Raw genomic sequence first — 12,418 nt, 5'->3', positions numbered from 1 at the left:
TTCTGTTTAAACTTAAAAATATATCTATGAATTGCACAATCTAAGCAGGAAAGGAATCTACAAACTACACACACCTTGCTTTAATAAATTAACATAACAATAATAAATTTCAAGAATACCATGTACTCAGCCTTCTATTTAAACTCTAAACAACATCTACGAATTACACAATCTAGGCATTGTGCACTAACAAAAATAAACTAAACAAACAAGATAAACTAAAATAACTAAAATAAATTTCAAACAATTCAAAAAAACAACAATAACAACAGAAATTCATACTAAAAAAAAACAATGAACATAACATTCTACTAAATAAGAACAAGAATAGAACAAAATGCACTTACCATAAATAAACGCTTTTTTGAACAGCAGAAATACCAATTTCAAACATCACCAAAACAATTTCACCATAAATTTGTTAAAAGCATCTTCTCCCTTTTCAGAACAAAGATGAAAAAATATATAAACCACCAAATAAAACTCCAAATCACATTTCCAATTATAAATCGGCAACATCGCTTTAACACGCCGCAACGTAATCTCTATCGTATTTATATGACAGCCAGACTCATTATCCACAAAACTGATACTATGTTTCACAAATAAATGTTCAAAGCCTTCTTCTTCTAAATACTTGTAGAATTTCCAGCCACCTGAAAAAATAGTTGTACCACGCACGCGACTAAAATTTTGCCAACACGTCATAAATCACTTACCACACGAACCAAATAGCAAATCCAAGTTTCCACGTAAAAAGGGTTGCCACAGAAACCAACATCGCCCCCAAAACCATCGCAGAACAGAACACGCAATTGCGCCAAAAAGTAGGGCACAACACATATTGCCGCATTTGGCAACCTTAGGGTGCATATAAGAGCCTTATTTTGCCTGCTTCAAATCTCAATGGGTGCTACAGGTCAGTCATGTTATCCTGATTGTTGCACCAGCAACCTTTTTTGGTTGTTATCTTTTCAACCTTATTATTGATAAACAGATTTGAAATTAATGTATTACTTTTGTTGGGTGCTCCAACTTACAATGTTTTGGGTATGTTAGTATGAAAATAGCAAAAAGGGTTAGTTAGCTAAAGAGATATTTACATATATACATGAATGGAGGTGTGCTGCCTTTACATTTCGTCAGGTGCCTAGACCTGGTTATCTGCTATGATTACATTTCTCTTAGAATAGATATACTCTATGATGGTTCTGATGTGCCACTGTCCTAGTTATCCTGAAGAAGGTCTTTGAGACTATTTGGTCCTGGAGCTGAGGAAGGGAGGCTCTGATGGGAGAAGTGAGCGGACAGTTGTAGATGTAATGTCAAACATCTGCTGAAAAGGCGGAAGCACAGCAGGTGCATTTGATGTTTTGATGGCAGAACCTGCTGAGATATTTACATATATACATGAATGGAGGTGTGCTGCCTTTACATTTCGTCAGGTGCCTAGACCTGGTTATCTGCTATGATTACATTTCTCTTAGAATAGATATACTCTATGATGGTTCTGATGTGCCACTGTCCTAGTTATCCTGAAGAAGGTCTTTGAGACTATTTGGTCCTGGAGCTGAGGAAGGGAGGCTCTGATGGGAGAAGTGAGCGGACAGTTGTAGATGTAATGTCAAACATCTGCTGAAAATACTGATTCAGAAGTCAAACAACAAAAATCAGCGTTAATTCACAAAATTTTCACAGGACTAGTTTCGATGGTTTTACCGAACCATCATCTTCAGCTGCAAAACCGTTTTGCGGTTTTGCAGCTGAAGATGATGGTTCGGTAAAACCATCGAAACTAGTCCTGTGAAAATTTTGTGAATTAACGCTGATTTTTGTTGTTTGACTTCTGAATCAGTATCTGCTGAAAAGGCGGAAGCACAGCAGGTGCATTTGATGTTTTGATGGCAGAACCTGCTGAGATATGCGGGAAATCTTCAGTGGCTTGTGAAAGCTTGTTGTAGATAGAAGTCTGTTTTGAGCCTCGTGATGGGGACCATGGGAGAGATGGAGTGGATGTGTCGACCAGTGTCCGAGTTGTCCCAGCGAGCTTGCCAGACGGACATGAAGGTGCAGAAGATCTTGTGCTTGGCAGCGACTATGGACAGTGGGATATCTGAGTCGATGGAAGAGTGACGCGTGGCTTCTTTAGCTTAAGAGTCGGCCCTTTTTATTACCTTGGGTGCCTTGATGACTACGTACCCAGCATAGAGACACTTGTCTAGATGAAGACAGGGTAATAAGCACTTCTTTTAATGAGATGTGGAAGGCTTGCATGCCATTCCTGTTCAGTGCCCATAGGACGCTCATGCCGCCCATGTAGAAGCTGATGGATGGAAAATTGGTGTTGCCTCCCACAGATCTGCCTTCTTTAAAGCAAAAGACTCAGCCTGGAAAACCAAGGCATGGTCGCTAAGTCTGAACCGTGCTGAGTGAATTTCTGTATTGTTGTGAAAAGTGACACTGGCTGCACCTACATGCTCTGAAACTTAAGAGCCATCAGAAAAGATTTCTAAGTCTTGTCCTTTTGATAGAAGTTTAAGCCATTTTAGGTCTTTTGTGAGAGCTGGGTGGATGGGAATATAGTGGCATTGTGGTTCTAAGAAGCACTGGTCTATGAATGAAGAGTCATTGAGCTGGAAGGATTCCTTAAAATAAAATAACCTGTAAGTCCCACATTTAATTTCTGCCTTGAGATCTAAGGGGAGAACCCCTGCTAGGATTTGAAAAGCTGCTGTGGATGTGATAGTGAAACAGTGATCTTGATAAATGTAATGCGTTGAATTTGGAGTAGATTCTAACGAAACCTTACTGTGCCAGTCATCCAGATGGGAGAGCCGTAAAGGATCATCCTTTCAATGCCCCGCAGATAAGAGTTCTTTCAAAAGTTTCCCTTTTAGGTTCCACTTATTTGTGACGATGCAATTTAAGCTATTAATAAGATTGCAGGTTTTATCTCGTATCATCGCCAAGTGCAGTACCTAGGTAAGTTTTCCATCAAATAAGAATCCTAGGTATTTTAAAGTATCTTCATTTTTTAGAGCTCAGCCATGCCATTTTACGGGGTTGGCTATTTAAAAATTTATTACCCTTTGGAAAGGTGATTATTTTTGTCTTTCAATGCTGAATTTAAGCTCGAGTTTGAGGCTCCAGTCAGTGATAAGATCTAATACCTTATTCACTTTGTTTTCTATTTCGGTGTGATTACCTCCTTAGATGATTAGGATAAAGTTGTTGGCATAGGCCTGGATTTGTGCATTTTCTAAGAAATCTAGATCTAGTGCAGTATTTGCAATGAGATTCCACAACACTGAGCCAATATTGGATCCTTGGGGGGCACCTCTGTAGTAGTCGTAGGTGACACTGATCCCTTCTTGCTGGTAAGTGACTACGATTATGAAGATAACTGCTTATGATACGAAAGAGTTTCTTAGGACACTGAAGATGCTTGAGTTGGTCCCTGAGGGCTGGCCACCAGAGTTGGTTGAACGCTGAGCCCACGTCTAAGGAGATAACACACGTGTGGGGCCCTCGCTGCTTCTTATGGTATATTTGCTCTTGTAGATCGTAAAGAGCATCAATGGCACTCTTTCCCTTTGTGAAGCGTACTGCACTTTGTTCATGAGGTGGTTTTTCTCCAGGTGGAAAGTGAGCCGTTCTGGTTATTAGTTTGTCTAGGACTTTTCCCCGGGTGGAGAGGAGACTAGTTCTATATGCATTTGGATGCTTACTGTGTTTGCCCTCTATCTTGAAAAGAGCAAGCTCAGCATTCTTCGAGGCATCTGGAAAGTAGCCTTTTGAAGGCATGCATTAAAGAGATATATTAGTTGGTCTTCATTTGCAATTCTCAACTCTTCGACCAAATCTATACTGAGTTTGTCCAAGCCTGGTGGATTTGGCCTTTTGGTAGTTTCTATGATATTTCGAATTTCTGTGGTAGTGCAACGGGGATTATTTGCACTGTTAGGAGGGCTGCTTGCTGACCTCCTTATCTCCCTGTGATGTTGGGTGTTTTCGTCTTGAGTATCGTTAGGAAAGTGATACTTGACAATTTCTCTAATAGTGTCTTCAACTGAAGTTGTGGTTGTCCCATGTGGTTTGAGTATTGAGCTTAGTTGCAGGGGTCCTAAGCTTTTGCCCTTAATGATATAGTAGGACCCAAACAAGGAAGAGATCTCAAGATTTTCGCAGAACGTGTCCCAGGAGGCTCTTTTGGCATCCAAGTTCTTTTGTCCATAAGGACCCTTTTGTTCATTTTGTTAGGGTACTTTTCCATTATCTGGGTGGCAGAATATTTGACTCCATTTTTATAACATTTAATTCATACTAATAAAATGAAATATAAAGGAAAAAAATAATGAAATTTTAAAAAAAATCAATTTACATAAAAGGTATAAAATTGTAAATTTTGCTTACAACTGCTGAAAATAAATTTGCCTTAGCATACAACTCTTAAATGGTTTCTAGCAGTTCCATGCTGACGTTTATTGCATCATTTTGAAGAACCCCACAATAAATCTGTTGTCTGAGTGTGCCATCCGGTTTTGAGTCCACAAAATTATACAAATGACCGACAGTAAAATGTACAAATCTGAAATTTTGTAGTTCTTTAGTTTTGTATTCTTTTCAACAGTACTACTATCAGCTATATGTTCTTCTGTCCCAGCCATTAAATTTGTGCTGTTTGATTTAGGACTGCAACAAAACACATTCTTTAGTTTCAAGATAAAACTTGCCAAAAACCTACTCATGTTTTTTCTGAGTAAAAGGATTCGCGTGTTTCAACTACTCTGCTGGCTTCTCTCATTTCCCTCCCCCCTCCTGATTGGAACTTACATTCCAGTTGACAATCAAATTGTAGTTTATTTGAAGCTGAAGTTCGTAAAATAAATCCAGCAGACATTAATTCTTGACAGCATAAGGATGTAAATCGCAAAGCAATGAGAAAAGGGATACATAAATCATGTCTGCATATCTTTCTTTTCTGAATATGATCACAGACTGCATAGCCATCTTTTCGATAAAACAATTGTGCATAACTTCATTGGATGATCACATAAATATTGTCTTTCTTTATGAAGAATTCCATTATTTTTGGAAAATTTGATGTTTGATTCTTCGTCTTTAGGTAGTTGCCAGTTACATGGCCCAGCTTAGCATTTAAAAAAAAATAGGTAGTTTTCATTGAAAGAAACTTATTCTTTTTAAAACAGATTGTTTATAAGGTTGCTTTAACTGTTGTTCTGACAGGTTCAATATGATTAACTAAATTTAATTGTGACTATTCATTAAAAAAAAAGTTTTACTTATGCAATACTTTATAAAATTTGAGTTGTAGTATACTAGGGTCAAACAATCAGGTATCCAGCTGAGAGGAAATTACCAAAGAAAGTAATATGAGCCTGACTGATTATTAATTTTTATACATTTGAAGGTGTGCAAAGCTGGAACAAATGTAATAAAAAGCTAGATGAATGTGAGCATGGGAAGCACAAAATATGATTGGGGGATTTTTGCAGAAAAGTCTACATGAATATGTACAGTGACATAGCTAGAAGATGGCCCACTCCAGACAGCATTTTTTGGAGATGTCATTTTTTCATGTGAAAAATATTATAAAGGTTAATTCTATGGATATAGTCTGAACAAGGGGTGAAAAGGGGGATTGGAATTTATTGGAATAGAGGAAAGTTCACTACAGTTGGTAAAGGACACAGATGGACACTTATGCAAAACTAAAAGGCTATGCAAAGCAGGTGTAACACCTAATTCTTGGACAGCCAGAATACATAAAAAGCATATTTTAACACACAATATAGTGAACATGATCTCACAACGAGCTCACATCACGAGTCAAAAAGGATGGTCCCGGATTCTGTTCGAGGCTGATGCTATGATTTAAACTTTGCAATTTTTACTATTCAGGAAAATAGTGAATAGATTCTTATAAAATTGGAGCTACATAGGTGATTCATTTTTTGAGAAATGAAAATTTTCTTTCCTTATCAGCTCGTTTCAGTATTTAAAATTATGCATAAGTTCTGTCTTCTGAATGGGAGGTTCTACATTCTTTAGACGATTTTAAGATATATGATATTCTTTATAAAGGCTATCATACTTTTGCTTTACATCCATCATCCTGGGGTAGAGAATCACTTCATTCTTACTGAACACTGGATAAGACAGATAAGTGATGAAATTATCTTCATTTTTCATATTTTTTAGAAAGGAGAAACTTCACATATCCTTTTACTTAACACTCTTTACTGTGTGTTGGCAAAGGTAAAGTATGCAAGACTGTCAGCCCATTCTTTAGGACTGAACCCAAAATCAAACTACTAGTATTCTTTTTATACACTGGCTTGTTACTGAAGTAAAAAATCATACCTTGATGAGTTGTGAAGAACTTCATAAAGAACTTAATTGAAAAGAGAATTCTTTTACACAGGGCAGAGTATTCAAAGGAATTACACAGACATTTTAAATTTTGTTATTGCTATGCCTTACTTACTCCAATGAAACTTTTGAATGAAAAATATAAATGTCGATTAAATTATGATTCCAGCAACATAAATAAAGAAAAACTTTTCAATGACAGATTATAATCCCAGTTACATAAAAAAGGAAGATTTTTTTCAGTGAGACAGAAATACTTCCATATCTTATTTCTGTTACTGCTCAGGAAGACAAAACAAAGAGTTGGAATTTTTGCACTTGACTCCAAAATACAGTCAGCACAATGAAATTCCAAACATTATTAGATGTTGCACGAGGAAAATATGAAAATACAAATAGATTAAGATGCACCTAAAACATAGGAAAGTGGGTGTTCAATATAATCAAAATATTATCCCCCCCCACAGTAGAAGATCAGATGAAAGTGACTTTGTTGAATGCGATAAAGAAAAACACCTTGAGGTTAATCTTTGGATTATGGTAACTTGGCGATTTTTTGGCGACAAACCCTGCTACAGCATCCTGCTCGTTTTTGTTTGGACGCCATTTTGTTTTCACGAAGTAAAAACATTTTTTTTTTTTTTTAACTTAATACTTTTTCCAACAATCTGCTAGCCAAATTACCCTTATGCTAAAACTTTTATGGAACTAAAGTGCTTAATCATGACGAAGATTAGGTGCGAAATTGGGAGAAAGAGCAGAATCGCAAACTGCTTGCTGCGTTTTTAAGAATTAGATATACGCGGTATCCATGTACATGTCGACCTATTTTCACTTAAAAAAACATCCCAAAATTGCACAAAATTGGCATTGTGCACACTCTTGACTTTATCCATGTACACTGCTAAAGTCCTAGCTAGTAACCTTTATCGCCTTACAAAATGTCGCCAAACTACCTGTTACCATATTCCAAAGATTAGCCCATCTTGTCCAAATCAGTGGTGATGTTTGACTACTGATAGCATACGACTGCCATTTTGATAAAAGTTTCATTCACCTTTCAGCAAATCATTCCAGAGTACATACAAATATGACTGACAGCCTGTGGAAACAAATAATGCAGGAATTCTGTAAGCACAACCACATAAAATAAAACAATACGTACAATTAATAATTTTCGGAGTCCATGTGGCATAGCGGATATACGAATCTTATGGAAGAGGATTTGACACAAGAACAGAATCATACTTATACCTAGCTATGTATTATAGTCTAGTGATGAAACTACTACAAAATCAAAATAATGTAGAAATTGCTGGGTAAAATCCTAGGAGATCCCACACCCTTTGCAACAAACTGGGAAAGTGCAGAATCACCCGCTTCGTGCGTTTTTCAAAATCGCCAACTTGAAAATAACAAGTAAAAAAATTGCAGAATTCGATATCCATGTACACATCGACCTATTTTCACTTATAAAAACATCCCAGAATTGCATTAACTTGGCATTGCACACTCCCTTGACTTTGTCCATGTACACATCGATATGCACCAAGGGTGTGGGTTCTGCTATGATCCAACCGAATTGCTGTTTTATTTTTGCTTCTTTTGGCTAGTACCACTGGGAAATGGTATCGATGTATTTCGCATCTCTCTTTCTCTGCCCCAAACCTCTCAACAGAATATCGTATTGATCGAAGGAACAGCTTTAGTATTGGTCCTTTTGGCGATTTTTTGATTTGGCGACAAACTTCGGTCACCAAGGTAGACCCGGCTTTGAAGATCCGAAAAAAATGGCGGATTGTCAACAAAACCCGATCTAGACTAACTACAATCCTAAAAAATAAGCTCTTGATCAGAATAAACAGTCTTTCTCTAATTTTCAACATTCCTAGTACTGCTATGATAAATTCTTGAAACACTACCGTAAATGAATTTATGGCAGTGATTATGTTATGATTAATTAAATTTACAAAAGGTTAATATTTTAAATTACAAAATATTTAATTAATATATTAAAAATTAATATTTTAAGTAGTTAGCTAATATTTATATTATATTAGAATTTAGCTAATATTTTAAATTTACAAAAGGTTAATTTTTATGCTATGAATAATGAAATTTACAAAAGGTTAACAAATTCATTTCAAAGTTAGTTTCTTAGATTTCTGTTATTAAAAGAAAATAAAAAAAATATTTCAAAGTAAAGGAAATCAAATTAAATTATAATGGGCAAGTTTTGTAAGAGTGTTAGAAATACATTTTATGATTAAATTTTGTAAATGGTAAAAATATTAAGAAGTGTGTATTTTTTAATCCCTCAATTTATTACAAGTAATTTATGATTATAATTTAAAAGCTAAAATTAAATTATCATAATGAGTAAATTTTGTACCAATGGTAATAATACAATCATCATAAATGATGCTTTCTGTGAAAAATTCAAACAGTCATTGGAATGTACTAGTGGTGGAGTAAGCCACTGAACAGTGGTAGTTCAGGCTGGCTATATGGGAGTTTTTGTGGTTTTCTGTACATGTAATGTGAATCTGAGCCAGTTTCTCTTAAAAAGTACTTTATAAAGGCATCTTTCTTCTGCTAGCCAGCATATATATTTATTTTCTATTCATAATTCTCTCTTATTTTCTTATTTCTAAATCTTACTTCTGAAGTGAAGAAGTGTTGCATCTATAGGTCGAAAAATATGGTCAATATGTTTGCAAAATCCTGTTCAGTTTTGGACAGCATTTAAATAAAATAAATAATTTGTATATGATGCAAACAAAAATGCATTACATTATTTCATGTAGTGAATAATTAATCAGGGAACAAAGTATATTGTAACGTGCCTTTATTTTGTAACCAGAGTTCTTTTATGCTTGGGATCTTTACTGTCAATTTCCTCCATCCATTTTCTCACCAGAATCCAAATGAAGTTTTTAGTTTGTAAAAAAAACAGTGTTTGCCTTTCGAGGCCACATTACTAGGTTGCTAGATAAGATAAGATTTGTAGTCTTCAGACTTGCATTATACTTGCTGATAGTTGAATTCCATGCCAGTTAAGTTTTAACCAACTTTGCATTAAATTGATCTGTGTAGCCTTTGGCTACAAATTTATTTGAATTTAAATTTTACATTTGAACTTAATTGTTATCATAAGCTATATTGCCACAAGTGGTTGACTGAGTCGTAAGCACAAAGTGTGCCTTCTGTTCTGTACATCTAAACTTTATAATAGAATAAAAGTATATCTTAATAAGAATATATCTAAACTTCATAATAATAACATTTAAAGTCATTGAAATCGGTATCTAAGTGTTTGCTATGTAGTCAAATTTTTATATGTAAATTGTACTCTTACTTTTATTATAGAGTTTTTATTACAAAAAATTCAGAGTTCTGTTAGATAAAATGTTTAAGTAATGTAGAAAATTTGCATAAAATTTAAAATAAAAGTCGACTGTTATGTCAACATACTATTAATAGAAGTAATAATACTCAGTGAAGGTTATTCATATACAGCTATTAGGTTGTAAGATTTACAAAATTTGAGAACTCTAAATTATACGCTATATATTCCATAATCTAAACAACATTATATTTTTTATAGTCAGACAAATTATAAAAATATTATAAAAGCAATAATGAAACCTGATTTTGGTCCTGATTTGAACCTATGAATTCATGCAATTACACATCCCTACAGTTCTAATACGAGGCAAATAAGTATTTTTAGACCATGGTAATTTTGATCTCCTTAGCAAAGAGTTTACCTCATGCTACTGAAAATGTGTTTTTTTTCCTTGGGGAGGGGGGGTGGAGTTTATAATAATATGCAGATTTGCCATATGAAAAAATCTCAAGACTCATGTGATGTAATATTAAAAGCACCAGTTTTAACTATCAAATTTTGGCTTTTTTAAAAATATTTTAAATGTTGTGCTTTCCTAACACAAAAGGAACTTTAAGAAAAACATGCAATTTATCCCTCCTGCCATGAAAGTTCTGATATCTACCAAATTCGTTGAAGTTATGTGGACAGAAATGGCGGCATGTTTTTTAAACTTGATATTTAGGGTTACCAAGGTTATCATAATTTTCCATTTATCGCTCAAAAATGTTGCCAAACAAATTTCTCGCCAAAAAGGACTAATACTAAAGCTGTGCCTAATCGATTTTAAAAGTACTTAGTGTATGAAGATTTATCTGAAGTCATGAATGAATTAATAGAGTCTGTTAACTACCATGCTGACAGACAGCAGCGGCTTCCAGTTTTCGTAGACGCCACTAATTAAAACAATGTGACAAGTAATTTAAAATGATCGACATTTTTCTACGATGTAAAAATACTTCCATAAACTAACATCTTTCAATATATATTTTCGACTCTCATAACGTGAAATCCAATAAAATGTATTAAAGAAATTAATAAATAAATTGTTTACTTACAACAAAAAAAGCAGCCGGGATTCCTAAACTGTTTTTGGGTTCGCTGCTTTTATTAGCTTCTTTCTCTGAAGACATTTTAGTAAGACTATCTTTTCCTATCAAAACGGACTTAAGACGTTGCAATTCTTTTCAAGAACCTGAAATTAATTCACACTTTTTTAAAAATTTAATAAGATACTTGACGGTTTCTCTTTTTATTTACCGTAGAAAACGCATGGAAGAGATGAGTTGCTTAGTTCCTGCTTGCTTCAAAAATTATGTATTTTAATAGCAGATGAATTGTTTGTTTAAGAATGATGATGATGAAGATTGTATTTTAATTCTCGAGTGTCAAGATGTAGAAACAACTTTTTACTCGGCTTCTGAACAGCAGAACGGTGTAGTAGAAGGTGTGGGAGAGGTGAGAAGAGAATCTGAGGCGTGATAGCGTGTTTAAGAATGGAAGCTAAGCGGCAGGATCTAGGAAGGGTTCGATTACGAGGTTCAGAGGCTTAATGCCTTTATCTCCACATCATCAAAGATTAAATAATTACCATCAAAAAGAGAGTTCCACAAAGAGGTAAAATTTAGTGTCGATTTGTCAAAACAAAAAAAGGTAAACTGACTTCCACAATGAAAAAAGGTAAAAAAACAAAGATTGCATAATAAAGGGCCAGAATCAGTTTTGAAGAGTTACATCATGAATTTTCAAAAGATTCGACATTTCCTTGATCACTGATCTTGTGAGCTTAACAACGCGAGGAAGGAACCATTCGCGAAAGGTCATTCCCACCGCTAGTGATTCGGGTCTGGGGCAACGAGATAATATACTGGTAGAGAGCGTATTGCAACCTTCAACCGGTTCCAACATTAGTGTCACGTGACTGCTGCGCGAATTCCGAAAGTGCGGAAATACTTTACATTGCTTTCTATGGGACGAAAGACTGCTGCTCTGCTTGGTCACATAAAATTTAAGTAAAAATGGTTATTCGCTGCACCGCCTACGGATGTAAAGAAAGTTTCGTGAAAGGAGGACTTGTAACCTTTCATAGGTAAGTTAAAACTGCATGATTTATTATTTTATTTTCAGTATTTTTGTCATTTTACTATCTCTGTTGAATTGGTTGGAAAGTTTCAGCCATATTGTATAAGAAAATTGCCGCCGTATATTACATTTTCAGCATGTATTATCAGCATCAAAATGTATTAAATACTGTGACACTATTTACTGGAATCACCCTTTACAAATAATTGAATTTTATATGTTTTTTTCCGTGTATTCCGTTGAAATAGAAAGCTGCGCCAATTGGCGTTAACCTTTTTTCGCCAAGTCGTACGCGTTTTGATTTCATAAACAATTACTGCCTGCGATAAAAAAAGAAAAACGCTATTATTAGCATTAAATTATTGAAAAAAGATTGTGCGATATGTTTACTTTTTTAAAAAAAAGCTAAAGATCTTGATTCATGCAACATTGAACATAAACAGTTAAACAGCATTATTTCAAAAATCAGATTACTTTTATAAAGCTCAATGCTTTATCATTATTTTCTATAAAATCAATTAAAATAAAAATAATCTGGATTATAATTCTGTCTCA

General features: G+C 34.7%; 1 protein-coding gene across 1 annotated transcript in view; it reads right to left on the bottom strand.

The window, feature by feature from the left end:
* LOC118203016 (prefoldin subunit 3-like) overlaps positions 1–11,062 on the bottom strand; it is a 53,859-nt gene extending 42,797 nt beyond the window's left edge. The window contains exon 1 of the mRNA XM_035375259.2: positions 10,840–11,062. Within this exon, the coding sequence (XP_035231150.1) occupies positions 10,840–10,914 (75 nt within the window). The 5' untranslated portion in view covers positions 10,915–11,062. The remainder of the gene's footprint in view (positions 1–10,839) is intronic.
* Positions 11,063–12,418: the final 1,356 nt, after the last annotated feature.

This window comes from Stegodyphus dumicola, chromosome 9, assembly GCF_044657685.1.
Source record: "Stegodyphus dumicola isolate Sdum_Otavi_A_Nest chromosome 9, ASM4465768v1".
Lineage (NCBI taxonomy): Eukaryota > Metazoa > Arthropoda > Arachnida > Araneae > Eresidae > Stegodyphus > Stegodyphus dumicola.
This window is presented reverse-complemented; position numbering and strand designations above follow the sequence as displayed.